The sequence below is a fragment of the Dermacentor albipictus genome, chromosome 1, assembly GCF_038994185.2.
Source record: "Dermacentor albipictus isolate Rhodes 1998 colony chromosome 1, USDA_Dalb.pri_finalv2, whole genome shotgun sequence".
Taxonomy (NCBI): domain Eukaryota; kingdom Metazoa; phylum Arthropoda; class Arachnida; order Ixodida; family Ixodidae; genus Dermacentor; species Dermacentor albipictus.
Genome location: NC_091821.1, coordinates 179,694,368 through 179,717,809, shown reverse-complemented (window position 1 = coordinate 179,717,809; position 23,442 = coordinate 179,694,368). Strand labels below are relative to the sequence as shown.

The 23,442-nt window shown below is 46.2% G+C and overlaps 1 protein-coding gene across 1 annotated transcript in view; it reads left to right on the top strand.

Moving 5' to 3' along the window:
* Hr39 (Nuclear hormone receptor FTZ-F1 beta) overlaps nt 1-23,442 on the top strand; it is a 135,722-nt gene that overhangs the window by 71,546 nt on the left and 40,734 nt on the right. Inside the window, exons 8-9 of the mRNA XM_070530115.1 lie at nt 8,169-8,312; nt 21,214-21,361. Coding sequence (XP_070386216.1) covers nt 8,169-8,312; nt 21,214-21,361 — 292 coding nt within the window. The remainder of the gene's footprint in view (nt 1-8,168; nt 8,313-21,213; nt 21,362-23,442) is intronic.

The following is a 23,442-nucleotide window of genomic DNA, read 5'->3' as shown; positions in this document are numbered from 1 at the left end:
CCTAGCCAACGTACACTGAATCAGAACCAAACTACTGCTTGCTGCCCATATGTGCCACGACCGTTACAGTGTCACAAGTGTTTCAAACTGGGCCACGTGAGTGCTGTATGTAAGAATCCTACGTCGTGCCGAAGATGTGGTGGTGCTCATCAGGTAGACTCCTGTGAGACTGACGCCATGAAATGTGCAAATTGCTCCGGAGCCCATGAAGCAACATCCAAGGACTGCCCCAAAATGGCAGAGGAGAGACAAATTCTGAGAAAAATGTTTTCATTTGCTCAACATTTCTTTCATGCTCCCTGACACACTCATTAACACAGCGCCCAATCTGACCTATATAGGAACGACCGCACGAAAGGGCGATCTCGTAGACAACCCCTTCGGCACACTTCATGAAAGGTCACCCACGTTTGGTTCCACAGCCTTTTTCAGTTCTTTTTTCTTTTCTTTTGGCGATTTGGGAGCAAAGGCTTCCGAGCTTCCTTGGGGCTGAAAACACTAGCGGGACACCATATCTGCTCACTACCTTCTTCAGATTGTGGGCCACCTTGTGCACATACGGCACAGCCACCGGTCTCGCCTCTTGCCGAGGTGCCGAGGGCCCAAATCTGCCTAAGCACATCGGGACCTGTTCCTCATGCTCTTGTGAACCATGTTTTTCAAATGTGCGGATTCTTGCCCGAAGTAATGATACTAGAGCAAGGGAACTGGTTGAAGCCTGTCAGATAGGCAAGAAAGGCAGCTTGTGCATTAGCGAAACTTCGATATCATTATATAAGGCCGAGATGAGGTTTCTTGAGCGTTGTGTGTCATGAATGTTTGATTAGATACGTGAATGAAAGTTTGCTCTGTGCGCATGTGTTGACTGACGGTATATATATGCCTGCGTTCTGTGAATGAAACAGTTGCGAGTGGTGCCCTGTCCCGTTCTCTTCTCTTGTGTGTGTCCGTTTATTTGGCATCCTTATATTTTATAATGAACAGCTACCAACTAGCCCAACAAGAAGTGCTTTTAGTACTGGGCGCTGCTTTGCAGAACAGGCACACTTTCGATATAATTTTATTCAATTACTATCCTCCTGAGGCTCGGGAGTGCATTTTGTCTCACAGATTTATTTCATATTTTTAAATTAGGCTATTTTGGTTTCAAGAAAACCATTAAACCACATTTTATAGTGTTTTGAATATTTGCAGGTGGACACAGCAGTCTCCAATATATTAGACATTACCGCTATTCCAAAGAGGGTATTGCACTCAGCACCCAGTTTGTACATATTCCTTGAATCATCCCAAACACTAAGAAATGCTTTAAAATACATTGTCCCTTACATACGTACCTACAAATTCACTTATTTTTGCAATGAGTGCTGTGACAAAGCTCACGCTTTGGTGGAGCTCCGATTCCGCCATTTTCAAAGCTCCTGCTTTGGCAAGAAACAAGTGCACGTAGATCATGCCTTCCAGATTGCAGTAAAGGTCCCAGAGCAAACGAAAACAGGTTTTCCATCAGGTCATCGGTTTTTCCATGGCCACTGCACCCATCTTTGTAATGTTCAATATATTGGGCAAATGCTCCATTTCTGGGAGGCTATTTCGTGACAGAAACAAATTGTATCCACTTTTTATAACACCGTGAGCAGCGATACAGGCAAACACCTCAAATGAAATGTTCGAAACGAAATGTTCGAAACGGCAAACAGGGAGGGAAGTGCTGCGCCGATTGCGCCAACTTTTGCTCCAAACCATTGAGCTGCACCAACCTGCGCCAAAACACTCATTTCAAATAAACTTGCCAAATTTAGCAGCATGTGCATGTGCAATGGCAACCACACAGCCATAAACATGCGTTGGCGATAGCGCTTAACACTGCAATCCAAGCCTAAGCAATCCGTTTCTGCATTAGCGTCGTTGGAGTGTGGGTGTGTTTAGTGGCATAACTGTAACTAGGCCACAAGAAAATGAAAATCGTTTTATGCTATACAATGCATTACGAATGTTTTATAAAAGTGTTTATAAAAGGGATGCGCAAAGAACGATGGAACGAAAAATGTTAGGCATAATGTTTAAAGACAGGAAGAGAGTAGTGTGGATCAGAGAGCAAACAGGGATAGCTGATATTCTAATTGACATTAAGAGAAAGAAATGGAGCTGGGCAGGTCATGTAATGTGTAGGTTAGATAACCGGTGGACCATTAGTGTTACAGAATGGGTGCCAAGAGAAGGGAAGCTCGAGGACGGCAGAAGACTAGGAGGGGTGATGAAATTAAGAAATTCGCAGGCGCTAGCTGGAATCGGTTGTCGCAGGACAGGGGTGATTGGGGATCGCAGGGAGAGGCCTTCATCCTGCAGTGGACATAAAATAGGCTGATGATGATGTTGCGCATTGCTGTATTAGCGGACTAGCTAAAGATGAGCTGAACTGGCGCTCATTTCATGGAGCAGTCGGGAAGGAAAGCCGCAATGAATTAATAAGGTCGTACAGTCTGCTCAGCGTGTAACTTATCAGTTTCGGCATAAATTTTAGCACTCGTTTTTACGCCCTAGTGGTGCATCTGCGTCGATTAATGAGCGAACGCTGTGCGTGTTATGTTCTATATCTATTTCGAACATTTGCCACGTCCGGTTACAGGCTTGATAGTGCGGCACACTGACAAACGATCTGCTTGCTTCATGAAACTTCTTGGTCAGAAATATCCAATGGCACCCACAACTGTCACTCAAATATGCACTCAGGCTACACTATTTTCTGCCCGGCCACACTACCCAAAATCAAGCTCTTGCCGCCACAAAAAGCAAACCGAAAATGTAAACTTCCATATTTAGTCAACCTTGGCGGCCAAATTGTGGTCATAATTAAACGTTCGGCAAAACCACAAACCTCCGAAATTTTGTTAGCTGCAACGATGCCCATGTCATGACTTGCACAGATCGAGTCCAAAAATTTTAATAAACCATTGTTCAGTGAACTAAATATCAGTTGCCGTTTTGCACTGGCTTTATATATATGGCAGAACTGCGAATAAGCCCGAATAATTGAGCTGGTCCAAAATACTGGACGACGCCACCGACTGGAAAGCCAGTAAAAATGTTTATCCCTTTGTTATTTTAAAAGATACCTTGGAGCTTTTTCTTGGCAAGTGATGTGAAATACTGGCAAACGTGCAGTGACCGGTACGTCACTTCACTTTTATTCTGAGGTATTCTGCTATCTTAACTGAAGGTCGCCAAGAGCTAAAAATTATGTTAGGGCACTACGCGAACCAACGTTACTAGACTAGCTTCAGTTTTAAAACTCGACGCCGTTGCATGGATCCGCCACCTGCCCACGCCTTCGTGGCGCTGAAGTCGCACCCGGCTTCACTTCCTCACTAGCCGGCTACGCGGGCGGGCCGGACTAAGCACGCGGTGCAGCATTGGTGTATGCTGTGGTTCGTTGTTGACAGCGAATTTCAGCAAGCATGTCATCCGTGGAACTGTAGCCTTCGCCGAGTTTCTTAAGAATATCAGCAGACCATGCCGGCGTGCTGCGTACCTGGCTGCATAGGCCGCTATTGGAACGATGTCGACAGTTCGGCGCACCACTTTTTCTGTGCTCCCAGCAATGCAACGCTTTGCTCGGTGTGAAACAGAGTGATTCCTCGTGCCGACGGCGAACTTTCTGCGAAATCCACGGCACGTGCTCGTGCCACTGCTCCCGCGTTCGTCGTCGTCTTCCACAGCTGGCTGCGTGGCTGTTCATCTTTCCAGCATAGAATTTCACTTCACTTCTGTCGTCGTAATGGGGAGGCCGCGTTTACGGGAGTATGAGCCATTGCTTAAGGAAGTATGAGCCACTCATGGTCTTACGTAATGGAAAGATTTAATTTTGAAGAAATTTAATTTAGAAGAATCACAAGCGGCAAATCCCAGGAGAAGGCTGCTAACCACGCCGCCCAGCAAACTCGAGCCATTGAACGCAAGCGACAACTGCGGACTGCGGGCATACCGTCAGTGACGTCGTTCTCTCCATCGCAGCCGATTGAGTGTGTAACCTCATAACTGAGAAATACTTTAATGAACCCTCGGTATTAACCCAGTGATAAACACAGGGGCCGCATGTTTCAGCTTCGCTGATTAAGCATCTTCCCGGAATGAAAAATCCGACTTCTCTCTCTCTCTCTCTCTCTCTCTTTTTTTTTTTTGCTTGTGTACACAAAGACCGACCTCATCTTTCTTTTTGTAGCACTTCTTTGGTGTGGTGAGAACCTTCGGTGGGGATGAAGATCATCCTACAATAACGCACTTTGGCCAGATATTCAGGCTCGTGAGCCTAAACTGCGCGAAATGTTAAGACGACAGGAAGAAACACACAACATTTAGAAACGCAGCTTCTGAAACGCGCTTCACTGTATGCGTTTCTTCCTTTCGTACAGTTTACCCTTCTTTGAGTATTAACGAACTGGCGCGATAAATCTTATTGCTGTAGGTGGATACCGCTTTCTCGTGGTATCACTAATTCGGACAAGGGAGAACGCCAGCGAGCGTGAAACACGCGCAAACTGCCCATCTGCACGAGCTCAAGGCTGTGTCGAGGCATCTGCAGTGGAGCCCGATGGAACAGTGTTGCCACCTGGCAGCTGTCACAAAAGTGGCGACAGCGGCTGTAAGCGTGCGGATGGGGAGTTTTACAACTGAAGCTAGTCTAGTAACGTTGACGCGAACGGCGGTCACTGTACCTTGAGTGTTGTTAATGGTGGCCACTATGAATATTTCTCGTTCATTGGGCACGCATATGTTTAATTAGCTAAATTTATAAATTTAACAAATCGATAAGGTGTCAATCAAAAAATGTTGTGGATGATGTTTACAAATGACAGCATTTCAAGTAACCTAGGATTCGTGAAGAACCGGCTGTGGTGGCTTACTGGCTTTTGTTTTGCACTACTAATGTTGCGACATCAAATCCCGGCAGCCGTGTTTCGATGAGGATGAAATGCAAAAACACCTGTGTACTGTGCATTGGGTACACATTAAAGAACCCCAGGTGCTCAAAATTAACCCAGATTACCCCACAACGGCACGCCTCAATCATATCGTTTTTGGCGCTTAAAACTCCAGAGTTTAATGTTAATTTAATTTGTTAAGACTTTTCTAAAAAGAAAGACTGTGAAATAAATAAATAAATAATAATAATAAGAAGAAGAACGCTGCGCACCAAAGATTGCATCAATGTTTGTGGAAACCTCATCAAATAGGGGCACTAGGAACGAGCAGCCGTGCTGTTTTCTCGCCGCATTAGAGTCATGTCAGCAGTTTTTGGTGCTCATTTTCGGTCCCTCTCGAAAGTGAAGTAGCATGATCTTGTAACAGTTCACTTTCCGAGCCATTACAAGACCGTGGCCCAGGTTTGCGCATTGGTAATATACACAATGCACCAATGATGACGTTTACGTATGAGACCACGTTTATTACTGGTGCGGGGATGCGTTGTCGTGTATGTCTGTGTTTTTTGCAAGCTTTTGCTTGTGGGGTCCCCCTTTGCACAAAGGGATCACAGAAGTTGATGAGGATAGCAATAGGGGCTTGTTGGTACGGCATATCTTATTTTGTTATAGCGCAAGCTTGACAAGGACAACAGAAGGCACATCTGACACACACAGCGCTGTGTGTGTCAGATGTGCCTTCTGTTGTCCATGTCAAGCTTGCACTATAACAAAATAGGATCACAGAAGACTTAGGTCGTTATATACACTGTTATCAGTCATTTCTCAACATATTCCACAACCTTTGCATTGATGCCTTCTTGAATAAGTAAGGTAACAAATGTTAGTTCCTTAAAATTAAATATTCGTTGCTTGTTCGCAATGAAAAAAAAAACTCGACTAGCATTAACACTAGCATATCAATATTAGAGTAAACGCCGTTCACGGAAAGCTCTCGGTTACTTTTTTCTTGGCCACATTTAGTAGGCACATCCAGTATGTAATTTAATGGTTGTTTCTGAGAAACCTCTATGCGTTTCCTTTGTAGCTTCATGCTACAGTCAGGTGCAGGACAATTTTTCCCTGTCATGAATATAGCTCGCCTTGCGGGCCTCCACAGAACTGATCTGCTGTAACCTAACAGTATTCTACAAAGTGAAATAAGGAACGCCTTTTCTTCATATGCCTGTATTTTATTCATATTGACATTTACCAAGCTGCTCCAAAATGCATATTTAGTGCTCCAAAATGGACAATTCATGCTCCAAACCTGCTCCAGAATGCCAAATTTGCTGCTCCCAGAGCTGCTGCAAAACTTTCTTGGCCGTTTCCATCCCTGCGAGAAACCGGCCCACCAGCGCCACCTGAGTGGAGCGTCACATGCCAGCCGTGCTGTCATTGGCAGCGGCCAAACGACGGTGTGGTTGTCGGACAGGTTGGAAGACAGAAACCTGCCTAGTTTGTTGCACACTAGACGTCCACTCTGGCTCTATGGAACAGAAAAATGCCTTGGACCTTGCTGCTGTTTTGGGGCGTTAAACACCGTAACGGGCACTGAATTGTACCGTGTCTCCTACTTTTGTCACACAATAGGTGTCAGATCTGCCCCTACGGCACGGTAAAATGCCTTGAACCCTGCTGTTGTTTTGTTGCGCTATACACTGTATGGGATGCTGAATTGTAAAAAATTTTCAAAACTTTTTTCCCCGTATAATGAATGTGCTCCTCAACTTCGCAAAAAACTTTTTGAGAAAGAAAAGTACATTCGGTATGCAAGTATATACGGTGGGTGTTTTCTGCAAGAGATACCGTGTCATTGAAGTACACACTGTCCAAGATGGTGAATACTGCCGCCAAGACAGACACCACAGCCATTGAGGGTCACGATTGGAGTTATAATTGTGTTCAGATTCTTACATGCTGAATCGTCAAGCCCAAATTACGTGGTCAATTTCATAATTTAAATAATGAATTCTCATGCATATGTATGGGCCAGCTGGGATTGATTGAACTGGGTAAGGATTGAATTAATTGAAAAATTGAATTTGCCTAGTCGAAATAAAAAGAATCTTATGGTATTGCATTTGTAAAGATTAACTGTCAAGAACTATGGCTGTTTCATTATCAAACGCTTCTACTACAGTCAAACCCACTTATAGCGATCCCAGATATATGGATCTATCGGTTATAACGACCACACTTGTCGCAGCATTCGGAATTTTCGACGCTGCCTATTGAAACTGTGTCCAGATTTAAGAAACTTTTCAAAAGCGCTGTATTGTTACACGAAACACTTCAAAGTTGGTCGCTGTAAACAGAGGGCACACACAAAGTTCCAAGGCACGGAGGCACAACCAAACTGGGCACACGGCGGTGCACACCTTCCTCCGCTCCATTCCGACCACGATGAAGATCTACCGCCGACATGAGCAAGCACTTGATGTGGGTTTCAGAAGCCACGAGGAAAGTCAGTCATTGCTTTCAACCATGCTAGGGTAACCGTGCTTTCAAGGCATGTCTCTAGCAGGCTTCAGGGTGAAGCAGTTATGCAGCGTAACTGTGGCCTCTGATCTCGAAGGCCACGACAGCAGCACACTAGTACGGAGTTCTCCGTGCGGCACCTTGGTGGCACCATGTGCACTACGTTATGTATTCTGTTTGGACGATTTGAACCAATTTGAACCAACGGCTGCTCAAGCGCTGCTGTCTATACTCACGTGGCCCAAGCCGGAGTGAACACGGCATGACATGCCGCTGCAACATGCAAAGTAGCAATGAGTAGTTAGTTACAGTTCGTCGATGCTTCGTTTACGTTTTTGATGATAATGGTATTCGTGATGGCATTCGACCTTTTGAACTTCGCTCTTTTTTGGCTGAACCAGCATTAAAATTTAATTCTTTGGATGATATCTTTAACGAAAGCTTGCAGTTAGATGTGGAAAAGTTTCGGAAACGAAAATGAAGGTACTGAATGCCAAAAATCCTATTTTTGGACCAAAGTGGTATCGAATTGTGATTGCCGTTACCAGCTACAGTTATGTTAATTTTTTCGTATTCTGAAGTATGAGTTTATATATAACGAAATACTGATAGAACGACCACTTTTTCCGGCACTAATAGAGTTTGATATAAACAGGTCTGACTGTGTCCCTAAAGTGGCTAAAGTTTATTGACTACAACATAATTGGATGCTTTATTTTTGTGCAGCCATTCGTGAGGACAGGACTCGGGGTGGACGAAGCACGTACCAGTGCTCATACTCTCTGCCATCACAGCTTGTTGGCAGCGATTCTCGTCTTACCTCAGAATCTGGTGACTTGCCCGTGGAACCCATACCCCTGTTGCAAAAAGGTATTGCAAAAGAATATTATTCTATTGTGATAAATCATGTACTGCTTGATTTAGCAAAGTATTGTGTCACCTGTTCATTAGCCTTTTATTTGCATGCCTCATCGACTGTTTGCTTTGTCGTCTTTTCACTTTTGGTTTTTAGGAGGGGCTGGCAGTGCATCAAAATAGGAACACCACGTATTTCTACATGTTGTGAAGGCAGGGTTTGTATGCCATTGTGCAGGCAGATGAAAAAAAAAGGAAGAATGGATGTGTTGCGAAGCATGCAAAGTATCGGTTATCGTTATACAGCACGTCTGAATTTTAATGTTTTGAATTGTTGGTCATCGACTATAATTTGGGTGGTAGGCTCAAACTCACACCAGCCGTGATGAGAATGACGAGAGCACAATGACATAATGAACACAATGACGAGAATGAAGAGAGTAGACAGGATGAGGCACTTACTCACAACTGAAAGTTATTTGAAAGGAAACAAATATATGCAAGCAAAAAAAAAAACAGTAAAAGGGTGGCACATGCGTGTCAAAGATCATGGGTGACGCTTTTGAAGGCAACGTTATAAATTTAAAGAAAAAATAACTATAGAGAAAGGTAAACTCCTTATCATGTAGCAAGACCGAGGGGTGGCTGGCGCAGTTATCACCTTATTTATTTATGTGGTAGGCCTCTGCCATTTCACAGTCAGCTACACATCGGAGAGGTGCAGCAAGTCAGAACACTAAGCAAAGTTCACAAACTCGATCCCAGTTCGCAGCTTTTTTTTTCTTCTTTTTTTTTGCCATACTGTTGTTCAGTTCACTGATTGTTTCTTTCTGTACTTATGCCTTGTGTAATTGTGGAAACATTGAATATTAAAGTCTATCTTGGGAATGGATTCCCATATCCCTCGCTCCTTAAATGTTCCCCTACGGTGGGGAAATTGTGGGAAGGATGACGTTGACGAAGTCCCTGAGGACATGCGATGGCACACTCTGCAAGAACTGGCAGAATCCACGTTGACAGGCAGCATGGTTCCGTGTGGCTGCCGTCCAGATAGGCAGCTGTCACAGTGGTTGACGATGACGGGCTCAGGACAGCTTGCCCTCAAGGCCTGCACTGAAAGGTCCATCCGGAAGCAGTGGGCCAGGACTAACAAAACGGCGTGCATGCCAGCACAAGCAACCTCATACCTACGTGTCATCATGGTAGTATGATGGTGGATCTTCCCATGTTGTGGCTGTTACTTACTTTAGCATCGGACCAAGAGAAGGTGCCTGCACTGAAATTTGGGGCCAAGACCACAGGCAGGGACGTGGAGGATGGCAGCAATAACAAATTTAGATGGCTTCACTCGTTTTTCAATATCGCTGCAATGCACTCCACAAACACTTATAGTTACGGCAGTAGAGGCTGCCGCAGCGTTGGCTGCCTCATTGACGAACAACACATCTACTGCATAGCTTTACGCGGTAACAGAAAGCAATCGAGCCTGTCTGAACAAAGCTAATTGCATCGACCAAGTTCTTCCAGTTCCATTACAGCATGAAAGTTGGTATGCTTGTCTGAATAAAGCATTCGATGGTCCCCGGAGATTTCTGTTATACTATCTGCAAAATACAGTCTACTCTTGTTACAACGGACCCTGATAATCCGTCAAAAAATGGCCGTTTTATCTGAAGTCCGTAATATCCTAAACACCTCACTTCCGAAACTTTCGTCGCGGTCTCTAACAACTTTATTCCAAAGAGGGAGTGACGAACATCCAAAGTAAAAACAAAAAAAAAGTTGCAGTTTCGCCCGAAAGGTGAAGCATCGATTGTGATAGCAAATTAAGCAAGCGCAGCAGCAGCAGCTAGCGAATTGACCTTCGTGCTGTTTCTCGCTTCAGTGCAGACTGAATATCGAAAGCGCAGTGCATACGAAGCTACCGGCACTTGGCGCACTTTGTCCACATTGCAGATTGCTTTCAAGATACGGTGCCCGCGCCGGTGCGTACTTTATCCACATCGCAGATCACTTTCAAGATAAGGCACCCAAGCTTGCGAGCACTTTGTTCACATCACGGATTGCTTTCAAGATACAGCGGCCACACCGTAAGCAGCCGCCTCTGAAGTAGAACCCTCTCTCTTGCCTCCCTGCCCTCTATGCCTCGCGTGCGAAAGAAGACTGTGCATTTTCGCCCCACCTTCCTCCCTCGCACGCGCGATATTGAGCCATGATCGTCAGCTGACCCTCGCAAGTCAGTTGTCAGCGCATGTCAACACGGCAAAAGTATGTTTTATATGCCCGATTTTGAAAAAAATTTGTGCTAATTTCGTCCACTGTCACCGATACTTTGTTGTAGCGCGGTCCTTTAAAGGTGAACTTTATTGCAATAATAAAATAGGTAAAACAAAATAATGCTGAAAAATGGTCCTTTATATCCGAAAGTCTGTTGTACATCGGTCCGTTGTAACGAGCGTAGACTGTATTGAGTTTGTCTGAACAAAATGAGCCTTCTGTTTCGAACGAGATTTCCCAGCTCGCATTAGTATATTAAAGCTAGTATGTTTGCACCCACTAAATGTCATGGCATGGCCGTCTTTGAACATGCAACAGGCAGCTCCAAAGGCCCTTAGGCCTAATCGTGTCCATGAGAATAATCAATGCCCGAAAAGCCCCATAAAGTGTTCCACTGGGCCTCCGTGAGGAGATAGAGGCCTGAATAGCTAAGTGGTCCCCACTCGCTGCTCAACATGCAGCTTCTGAACTGATTCCTGGGACTGTGCCCCACTGACTCCCAGCCAGCATTTCTGGTGCATGGCTCCCAGAGCCAAAGATACAAACAGGAGAGGCTATTACAGTGGATCTGTTAGAACCTCGCTGTGTTTCTCTTGACATCCGCAGCTTCGCCGAGCAGGGGGAGAAAGAGCTGAGAGAGAGTGAAAGCAGAGTATAAAAATAGCATCGCGCAGCTTAGCGCCGCGTTGAGGGTGGGTGGAGCCTAGCGGGGGAGAAGGAGCAGTGCGACGGGGACACTGGTGGTGTGACGTGTGCTCGCACGTCGAACCCGTGCGTTCGATTCGGTGGTCCTCTTTCTCGCAGCGGAAAAAATTATGCATGGCTCTGCTGTCGGAAATACCAGACACCAGCGGAGCTGGGGAGAAGCCAAGCAAAAGTTAGGCTAAGTGTACGGTTTGGCACTATTTTACTGGCCTTCTCCTAGCTCTGCTGGTCTCTGGTGTTTGCGGCAGTAGAGCCACGCATAATTTTTACATATGTACAGGGAAGTTCAGCCAGCGTGTCAGTTGCTGCACTCGCTCATTTCAGGCGTGCTCTTCAGCACAGCCCATGCAGTGTCGATTTCTTCTTAGCGAAATTCACTGCAAATCTCGGTGTCCACAAGAATTCGGCGACACTAGTGCAGCATTATCTCACATTCAAGAAAGCGCATTCGCAACACAGCCAGCAATCACACCTTTGGGTGAGGCCTAATGCTGGTCCGGAGGAAGCCTCCCTTGCACGGAACTGATCATTGTCCCGTTTTCCAAGAGCTTGCCCCACATTTGATGCCAAATGTAAGGGGCCCCCCCCCCTTACATTTACATTTACATTTACATTTACAGTAAAACACTCTCAATGCTTATTGGTGTTACAGAGAGGGGTGGGTAAGTTCCATTATACAATACTAGAGATTAGGTTTGGAAAGTTTTGTCGCCAGGATTGTTGATGATGGAGGCGGGAAGGTAGTTCCATTCGTTGGATGTCGTCAGCAGGAACGAATTAAAATAAAGGTTAGTACGGCAGTTTGGTACGTGCACTTAAAACTGGTGGTCCACGCGTGAGATGTTACTTGGATGAACAGGTCTTGTTTCAGCTCAGGGTTTGTGAAATATATCTTATAAAAAAGGACATAGGCGAGCGATTCACCTTTTAACTGACAATTCTGTTAGGTTGAGTTGAACTTTCATGGTAGATACACTTGCAGTGCAGAAATAATTTGACATAGTGAAATGCACAGAGTGATTCTGAATGCTTTCAAATAATTATATTTGGTACGTTGTGTGTGGATCCCAGATTTATGAAGCATACTCTAGTTTGGATCTGACGAGTGATTTATATAATGTTAGCTTAAGTGAAACAGGAGTACTAGAAAAATTGCAAGACACGAAACCTAGTGCACAGTTAGCATTATGAAAAACATACTCAACATGTGTCTGCCATGACAGATTCTTTATGTTAATACCCAAGTATTTATAAAAAAATGACAGGAGAGAGTATGAAATTAATTTTGTAGGGAAATGATCTAGCAGTGTTATAATGGGAAATTCTCATCATATACATTTTGTAGCGTTTAATTTCATTAACCCTTTGAGGGTGGATTTTTTTCGCCATATGCGACCGCCCAGGGTCGATTTTTTTTTATTGCAAATTCCTATTCTTGGGAATTTATTTCGACAAAAAATTACCGTAATTTTTCTAGGGTGACTGTAAAGTGAGAAAAAAATATTTTGCGTTGGTATATGCACTCTTTATTCATGAATGACCACAATAAAAAAGGAAATAAATTTGATGCATTCTTATGCACATAGTTAAGGCGTTGAAAATCTTCACACGAGAATATTTCGCCAGCCTCAAATGTTCCTGCTCTTACGCTAATACGTACGCCCATAGCCTAATCGAACTGCCTAGGTGCACGCACTCAAGAAAACTGTTTGGTTGTGTGCCCACCAAAAAAAAAGCAACACGTGTGACAAACTTTTGCTAATCTTCATCTTATCGCCAACCAGCTAGGGCAATTAGTTTTCGCGAGTATTAAAGAAAAGAAACGGAAACGCATGCACAGCGGCATCCTTCCTATGCACACCCCTGTGAGCACTAAACGAGCGAGAAACAAGCGGTAGCCCTTTGAGCGATTAGGAACGAGATAGCCATCAGTTTCGCAAGCGCAAAAAGCCGAAATCGCCTGCGAAACAAAATTCTAACGGCCGCCCGCCTGCGCGCATGCCAATGCACGAGCAGTGGTATATAGGCGTGCGGGAGCATACTAGCGCTAAAACAAACCATGCAACGAAAACTGAGAGAGGTAGGCGCGTGAAAAAAATTCCCTGTATCCCCACATAGTGGCAGCACATGACAGAAAAAAAGTTAGGAAATTGGCACGCTTTTTAAACGTACAGACGGCACCGTAAATATACGGCAGCGACCATTTTCGGACTTGTTTGCGGCGTCATATATTTACGTCATTGACCGTCAAAGGGTTAACCAATGATTGCACTAAGACGACACATTAAGAAGTAAAAAGGAATCTTCGAGGTTAGTTATCTCATGATAAATGACAATCATTGGCAAACAGCGTGAATGGTGGAAGAGACAATGTTAGCAAGATCATAATTACGAGGAACGTTCCGAAAGTAAGTTTCGGCGTTTATTTTCACACTGAAACTTTTGTGCCAAAAAAAAAAAGAAAATTACACCATGGCATCATGCACTATACACCAGAGAGATACACATGCGAGAGATACGCCACATTCTCCTTACCCACGTGCGCATGCGTGAGTTACGAGAAAAAAAACATGGGAACTGTGCCTAGGCAACCACAGGCGCGCTTTCACTCGTTTGTCCCTAGCAATGCAAGCTGACTATGCATGGTGTAGCAGTCACAGCACCTCACTCATGATTGGGAGGTACGTAGTTCGAATACGTGTTCTATGCTGTCTTTTCGTTTTACTGCGATAGCAAATATGGACACTGCAGGCGCATTTATGCACTCACGATGAGGTTCCGTATAAAGTCCACGGGTGATAAAATCGTCGCTGCATGCTGTATGCTGTATGTGCGAATGAAAGCTTGCGAGAGTGAGCCAGGGAATGCAGCTTAATCTCTCGTGTGCGAGCGAGAAAGCTGGGGCCGGAAGCGCGGCCTCTCCTGTCGCGCGCAAGGCACGGGGGTGAGGCAAGGGAGGGAGCGGGGGGGGGGGGGTATATTCAGGCAGCTGCTATTTACGGCGCGGCCATTTATCTCAAAAGCAATCTGCGACATGGCTCAAGTGAATGTCTGCGCGAGCCTCATTTTCAAAGTGATCTGCGATCTTTGCAATGTGTGCGCAGTGCAGGTAGCTTCGTATGCACGAAAGTCAATTCAATTGCTGCTACTGCCACGATTCCTTACTCCAGCATTTTGACAGCAAGTTTGTGCGCTCATTGAGCGAGATATGTTCCTGTTTACCTGTGCGTGTGTGACACCATGTTTCTTAATTTAGTTAACACACGTTGGAGGGCTAGTTGGAATGTATAAGTGCGACTGAATGAGGACATAGAAAGAAACAGGCACACAGAGACAGTGCTTTCTCTGTGTGTCTGTTTCTTTCTACATCCTCAATCAGTCGCGTTTACACATTATATTATTGTTAATTTAGTAAGTGAATGTTCATAAGTTTATACGGCCAATAAAACTACTATCCTTACTTCATATAGCTATCTACTAATTTGCTATCGCAATCGGTGCTTTGCCTTTTGGGCAAAACTGCTTCTTTTAACGCAACAGCGTTAAGGGGCTCGTGTCGCAGAAAAGCCGGTGCCGTCGGCGTCGGTGTCGGCGTCGGCGGCGTTGGCCATGAGCGATAAATCCCAGCAGGATCTTCATGAATAAAAAACAACTTGCAAGATGGGCTGGGTGGGAATCGAACCAGGGTCTCCGGAGTGTGAGACGGAGACACTACCACTCAGCCACGAGTTCGATGCTTCAAAGCGGTACAAATGCGCGTCTAGTGAATGCGGTGTTGCCTTAGAAACGAGCTGTTTCTAAGGCTCAGGCGTGCGTCGCTTGCTCAGGCGCACATTTCGTTGCCGCGCTGAACGCTGCGTTGCTCGATGCTCACCGTGTCTGATGCGGGGCGCGTAGTCGCTGCGCCGTAGCCCATTGTCTTACACCCCTTGGCGGGTCGACGGGAACGCTGTCGCGTTCCACTCTTGAAGGCGAAGCTTAAGCGTCCTCCAATTTTTTTCTCCCCACTCCCCTTTTATATATATTGTTACGGTGAAGGGAAGGAAGAAGTTGGATTGGACTAGAGGAGGACGAAGTCTGGCAGTTGCCTGAACGCCATTAACCTCAGTTGTAAATATACATTATTTTACACTCTTGGGCCTGCTTTCTTCCTGCAACATTTTGGTGGAAGGTGCGGGGTATAATCACAGAACTTCGCAGCGGACGTCATATACCTGCCACCACAATGGCAAATCAACCGACACAAGCGACAACGCCTCAGCAGCCCGTGCCAACAGTCATCCTCACTCATCCGCGGGACCCAGGGACATATTGTGGCACGAACAACGCCAACGTCGAGGACTGGCTTACGATGTACGAGCGAGTGTGCGACAACAACAGGTGGGATCCAACAATGACGCTAGCGAACGTGATATTTTATCTAACAGGAACTGCAAAGCAATGGTGCGACACACACGAAGCTGACCTAACGAGCTGAGATGTCTGCAAAGAAAAAATGCGAGACCTGTTTGGCAGACCTTTCGATCGTCAGCTGGCAGCGAAAAAAGAACTTGCGTGCCGTGCTCAGATGTCCACAGAATCCTATGTCATGTACATACAGGATGTGCTGGCCCTCTGTCGCAAGGCTGATGACAACATGACCGAGGCAGACAAGATTGGTCACATACTGAAAAGTATTGCAGACGATGCCTTCAATCTCCTGATGTGTAAGGATTGTGCCACTTTGGATGCAATTGTAAAGGAGTGCCGGTGCTTCGAACAAACGAAGGGCCGCCGCGTCGCTCAAACTTTCGACCGATTGCCTAATACCGCCGCGACATCTTCTTGCGAAGACCCGCCGCGGTTCGTTCAGCCCGCAGGACCGGAAGGTATCACGCGCATCGTTTGCCGTGAGCTTGAGGCCATGGCTCCGGCTCCAGTTCGTCCCGACTGTCGGGAAAGCGTGCCCGCTATCTCCCTTATACAAGCGGTCGTTCGGGAGGAAATAGCAAGTTTGAGCATTCCATCTCTCTGCTCGGTCTACCATACAAACACCTACCAGATTTCTCCGGCCGCTCGCTCCCAGACGCAAAGCTTTCCGTCACCCAGTCACAACCCAGCTTAGTGGCGCACAGCGGATGATAAACCCATCTGCTTTAATTGTTCCGGTATTGGACACATCACCCGTCATTGCCGCAATCACTGGTCGTCGCCTGCTCGGTGGTCGTCTCCAACTCACTACTGCCAAGTATCATACAATCATACTTTCTCGCCCTATACGCCGACTAGGAACATAAACGCCGACAGTGCTCCACCAAGATCCAGCCGCTCCCCGTCTCCGCAAGGTCGTAGGTCCCGTTCGCCTCTCATTCACCGCGCTTCGTCCCCTTCTGCAACCGGTCACTTTGCTTTAAAAAACTAGGTAGTGCAGCTCCCGGAGGTGAAGCTGCAACTCTGACTCGGCCCCGGTCACTTTGCTTTGGGAAACTAGGTGGTGCAGCTCCCGGAGGTGAAGCTGCAACTCCGACTCAGCCCACAAATCCTCTGTTGACCCTGCCTACATGTGGAAACCTACTGGACATTGAAGTTGATGGCGTTCTTGTTAGATCTTTCGTCGATACAGGAGCGCAGCTTTCAGTTATGAGCGCTGCTCTCCGCCGAAGGCTCAAAAAGGTTCTGACACCTGCCGTACTGGGCACTGTGCGAGTCGCCGATGGGCGTATTTCACCTGTCTTTGAAATGTACACAGCACGTGTGACCATTGAGGGCCATTATACCGTTGTTCTATTTATCGGCCTTGAACACTGTCCGCATGACCTAATTCTTGGCCTCGACTTCCTTTCGAAACACTCTGCCCAAATTGACTGCTCCGCAGGTGTTGTACAGTTACATCTGCCGCTTCCTGCTGACGCAACAACTTGTGCTTCACTCCGCTTATGTTCTGCTGAGTTTGCAAGGCTGTCTCCACAGGCGGCTACAAATGTCCTCCTGACGCCCTGTCCTCCAGTACCTGATGGCGAGTACGTTGTGTCGCCGCTTACTGACGTGGTTTTGTCGCGCAATATTGCCCTGCTGAGCACCTTAATCCAGATCCACGAAAACTGCACTCGCATGCCCATCCTCAATTTTGGATTTTCATCGCATGTGCTGCCACACAGTATCGCCATAGCGCATATCACTCCTTTGGAAGTATTGGAGGTTTCTTCTTTGACCTCTGAATCCTTCCTCAGTACCGACGGACCTTTGCCACCCACTCCTTCGTACTCGACGCCCGCGGACGATGTTTCTAAGATGATCGCCCCTGACCTTCCTTCCGAGCAAACAGCAGCTCTTCGTCACCTCCTGTCATCTTATCGGGACATCTTTCATTTGGACGACCGTCCCCTTGGCAAGACACCTGTTGTCAAGCATCGCATCAACACCGGTAACGCCAGCCCCATTTATAGGCGGCCATATCGTGTCTCCGCAACAGAAAGGGCCATCATACAGAGAGAGGTAGACAAGATGATGGACAAGGACATCATTGAACCTTCCAGTAGCCCGTGGGCATCACCGGTTGTCTTAGTAAAGAAAAAAGACAACTCGTGGCGCTTCTGCGTTGACTACCGTCACCTCAACAGGATAACAAAGAAGGATGTTTATCCCCTGCCTCGCATTGATGACGCTCTTGACTGCCTTCACGGATATCCCAATACTTTTCATCAATTGACCTCCGCTCCGGCTATTGGCAGATTAGCGTCGATGAGATGGACCGCAAGAAAACCGCTTTCGTCACACCGGACGGTCTGTACCAATTTAAGGTCATGCCCTTTGAATTATGCAATGCGCCAGCTACATTCGAGCGCATGATGGTCTCTCTCTTGCGCGGCTTGAAGTGGTCTACATGCCTCGGTTACCTCGACGATGTGATTGTGTTTTCGCTGAACTTTGAGAGCCATCTGTGACGCCTCACAGCCATACTCTCCGTGTTTCGCAAGGCTGGCCTTCAGCTAAACTACTCCAAGTTCCATTTAGGTCGCCGTGAAATTAACATGCTCGGCCATCTCGTAAACGCTGCCAGAATCCAACCTGATTCACAGAAAGTTCACGCCGTGCGAAATTTTCCTGTAACTTGTTCAACCAACGATGTCCGTAGTTTTCTGGGCTTATGCTCTTATTTCCAGCGATTTGTGAAAAATTTTGCCGACATCGTTCACCCTCTCACTGAGCTTCTTAAAAAAGACGTCTCTTTCTCTTGGGGACCACTGCAGGAAAAGTGTTCTCTACCCTGATTGAGTGGCTTACAACTTCCCCAATTCTGTCACACTTTGACCCTTCTGCGCCCACTGAAGTACAAACTGACGCGAGTGGTCACGGCATCGACACTGTCCTTGCTCAGCGTCGACAGGGCCAAGACCTTGTCATCGCCTATGCTAGCCACCTTCTTTCCATGCCCGAGCGAAATTACTCCATTACTGAGAGAGAATGTCTCGCGCTCGTATGGGCGGTTACGAAATTTCAGCCGTACCTTTTCGGTCGGAGCTTCTGCGTTGTAACCGATCATCACGCCCTCTGCTGGCTCTCCTCTTTGAAGGACCCAACTGGACGACTTGCACGGTGGGCCTTGCGTCTCATGGATGAACGCCGCCGAGAACTCGCTTGAGAAAGGGTGCATCGTCGACGTGCCAACCTCGCCATGAGGGAGAGCAAAGTCAAGGCGTTAAAACAACGGACAGCCATGGATTCCAAGCTTACTTTGCACCACAGCAAGAGAGATGTACTTCTCCTTTGTCTGCTTGGTCCCACGTCATGCAATCGTAGTGCGCAGATGCCGAAACTATGTCATTTTCTACCGTGTTCCAGCATGCGGTCATGCTCTGTGATCTGCTTGTCTGTCTCAGTGCCTGTGTAGCACTGACTTATACCACTAGTCGGATGTTCTCATGCACAGTGCACAAAATCGTGTGCTGTGCGAAACGAGACAAATGCAACAGCTTGCGCGCATCACCATCAGCGGAAGAGTGCCACACAGCAAAAAAGCAAGGGAAAAAAAGGAGACGGGGCCCGTCATGTATCCATCACGCTATTCTCGAGCTCCAGTATGGGAGAAGCAAGGAAGAAATAACGCTTATGGAGGCCAGATAGGGCTAGTGGAGAGAGTGCCTATGTTCGCAGTGAAGCTCACCTCTTGAAATCATGCATTCGCGGCACTCAAGTGTGTCTAGCTTGGCTATTGATGAACCAATTTGAATAATTCTTGTAGTAGAGTGCTCCCTAGAGGGCACATAACAACTTACAGCGTATAACCAAAATTTTCTACGTGGCTTGGTGAGGGGCTTCTTAACAATAAAGCTGGGTACTCCATCGTGCCCACATGATTTTTCAGCCTTTAGCCTCTTAATGGCTTCGTGAACTTCTCCCTCTGTGATGGGTGGCACAGGCATGAAATAGCCAGAAAAACTGTGGGATTGGTCTGGTCTGCAGTGACCACAAACCTCATCATTCTTTAAAAAGCAAGAACCGAAGTGGCTGGCAGATGCATTTGCAATCTCAGTTGGATCAGTGCATGTTCCATTTGTCGAGCAAATAGCATTAACATTCCCTCCATGTGCAGTCTTCTTTTGCAAACCTCCATAGTTAGGACGGATCGCGTTTCAAAGAGAGTTCAGTAGAGTCCACACGAGTCTGCCTATCTTGCTTCAAGAGTTGTTTAGCCTCATTCCTGCATTCACTGAGCTGCTGGTAAGAAACTTCGCAGCGTGGTGCTTTGTATATGTGGTGAAAGTATGCCTTCTTTTCGAGGCCCTGTCACAGCTCTTTTGAGAACCAGGCAGGATATCTTAAGGTGCGAGAACAACTATGTAAAATGAATTTTGTCATCGCATCTTGAACCGCAGCAGTCAACATTTCAGTGGTTTAGATCGGGCGTTGATCTATCTCTTATATGTTACCAAAATAGCAGCATTCTTGTCACCAGAAAGCAGTGTGATCAGTAGCACACAATGGCACCTCACAAACCATATTATTTTTTCATAATTTGTGATGATGACAGACTAGAAAATTGGGGTTTTTGAAACTTCTACGGCATATTTTGTTATAATATTCAGATGTCTGATAAAGAAATGTATGAGAATTGGAGAAAATTTTATCTTAAAATCCCATCTTTTGATGTAGTCTGCCATTTTGATTGCTATTTTCCCCATTAAAATCAAGGAAAGCTGCTCACCTTTTTCATCATACGTCTTCGCATCACAAGCTCTGTAAAGTTGCCAACAGAGGAGCCTCACAATAATGCACAGAAGTGAAGCTAGAGCGCAAAGCAGATATTTTCGCAATTGAGTGAAGCTGTCTTTTAATATTAAACCATGACTGCTACTCTACATGCCAGAGGTGTCTTAATTGCCACTTACATGCTCACCAATACACAGTTGGCTCCCTAGTGTGGGCTCTGTTACTGAAGTCGAGCCATAGGCAAGTTGCACTGCAACTTTTCATGGTGACAGCAATTCCAGAATGCACAGCTGAGCAAGTAGAGGAAGCAACCTTAGAACAGTTCCATGCAACCTATCACAAGATAATTTGAGGCAAGTGGCAGGCATCTACCTGAGGCACAAGTGCAGATGCAAGTCTTGACAGAGTGCAGATTTTAAGATAACTGCAGATGTTATATTTTACCAAGATTATTTTAGTGTACTTATACATCTGGTAGCCAGATGTCCAAAGGCTTCATGGTGCATTTGTTGTTGATGCTGTTTTTAAATAGTACATATCAACAAGCACTGATATATCACACTGATCATCATATTAGAAAGTACTTCTCCCCATGCTCAGGAAAATGATTTAACAGGTAGCATGCATTGTGAAGAGCAACCCATTATGTCGTTATTAGTGGTTTCTTTCCAAAAATAACTTAGATTTCTGAAAATCAATTGGGAATGTGCTTGCACTTAACCACTGTCTTCTTTTCTGGGCACAGAATCCCGCAGTTTGTCATCAGGGTCTCCATTGGAAGGTTCCCCGCAGCCTTTTGTGGGTCAGCAGCAGCCACCTGTGGTACCATCTCTCGTGCAGGAGATTGTCTCTGTTGAGCACCTCTGGCACTATACTGACCGAGAGATAAGTCGGTAAGCAAAAAATTAGCAAATGAAAATTAAGTAGCAAGCAATCCCCCCTTTTCTTTTTCAGCCTGTTTGTGCATTATGGCTGTTCATAACCTGAAATGACCTTAAAAGTAAAGTGGGTATAATTCAAATTGCTTTTTCGAAAAACAAAGAGCCAGCTATGTAAAATGTGTAAACCCAAAGATGTATGCAGTGGTCTGAACTTTCGCAGTGTTTTATTTTCATACATATAGTGGTCCAAAGAGCTTGCTTATCAGGCAGTCAAAAGAAACCTAGGTATTAGTCAAGGGTAAACAGACACCGACCAAAACCATTAAAAGAAAAGGAAACCAAGACGTTTTGGCTCCTATATGGGGGCCTCTTTCACGATCTGTTCATACATATTCATACCTGCCAGCTCCTGAATTGTATGGGAGATTCCCGAATTCCAACGAATGTTGCCAATTGTACAGACAGGGTCCTAAATCTGTCTGAAAACTGCCACAACCCAACCATGGGGGAAAAAAAAACAATGAAAAAACTGATTATGCAGCACAGTCGCATCGTAATTGCCGTTATGCAATAGGTAGTTAGCCAAAGTGACATTTAAATCCTCGTCTTGTGTATAGGCAGTGAAGGCATATCTCAATTCTCTCCAGATCGAGACATGCGCTGTGGAGTGGCGTGAGGCCGAGGTCTAATACGAGTTGAATAGTGTCTGGTTTTCTTAAGTGATCTATGCGGCTGTACAGTTTTGTTATGCGATAAAGCGCATTAAGAGTGAAAAATGGTCACTGTCAGGAGCATGAGACGTGTTCCTTAATTATAGATGGGTGCATGGGCCATCTCCGGTTGCAGTACAAAGTGAAGCCAACCACGCTTTTGTGTCCACTCCGTCCCCACGGATAAAAGTGTCAGCCGCAGTGACACTGAAGTCTCTTCCGTCCCCCTTTCCACTTGCTTGTGCAGGAAGACAGCACTCATCAAGCCACCATCCTTCTCATCTAACCCTGGCATGCTTTCATTTGTATCTGAAGCATATAGCGCGTGGGGCATGATAGGATCTTATCGGGATTGAACTTTATTCAGAACATGATGTTGCTGTGCTTCACGCAGCTCGGGATTTGAGAGGTGCGCTCACAAGCAACCGCGATTCAACCATTTGGCCATCTGCGTTGTGGGGAGCACACGCGCCCATCTTCCCCCGCATCATCGCGTCGAGAGCCGGCATAGACAGGGGAGAGGCGCACTCTGCCCTCTCCCGATTCTCCCTCGCTCTTGCGACGCGCGCACGCCCTTCCTCCCCGACTCGCGGGCAGGTAGCTGACGGGCGAGGAGGACATTCCCCTCGCCCAGGTAAAAAGGTACAAAACAGCGTAACTGGGGGAGACCCTCTCTCTCTGAGGCCGGACCCCTAACCTGCCGGACTGGAGTACCTGCCGCAACCCGTGAGTGACCACGTTGCCTGACTATCCCGGGCAACGAGGCCAGCCTATTTATTACTAGTACAGAGAGGACGTCCCTCTGCCAGTGTTCTTTATTGCCGGCAGCAATAAACGTTCTTACAGTTGACGCTGCTGGTTGCCTTATTCGTTCGAACCCGACGTAGCCGCTATTCCCGCGCTACAGGTTGGGGAGTAACACAAAGCGACTGCGTGGGGCTAGAATTGGAGCTCGCCTTCAGCCCTAGCCGCACGCAGAGTGGAACCCCCACAGCGTCTACTGAAATTTCTATTTATTGTCTCAGTATTTTTTTGTAGTGGCAGCGAAGTTTCATTATATTGAAATCGTGTATACACACAGTTATATTGAGGTTCAAAATACATGGTGTTCTGTACAAGAAGTTCTAAACTGTTAAATACTTCATTATATCGAGCATTCCTTTATATAGTCGAACCCACTTATAACGATATTCAAGTGCCACAAAAATTCCATTGTTGTAACAGATAATTGTTATACCCGGGTTGGATGAAAAAAATCAAAATAGGGGGATGGCAGAGCTGAAGCCAGACAACTATAATGGCGGGGAGGCCACAGCCTCTCACCACCACCTTCCTTCATCCGGCTGCCTTTTGTGTTCACTTGTTTAACTGCTTCCTGGGCGC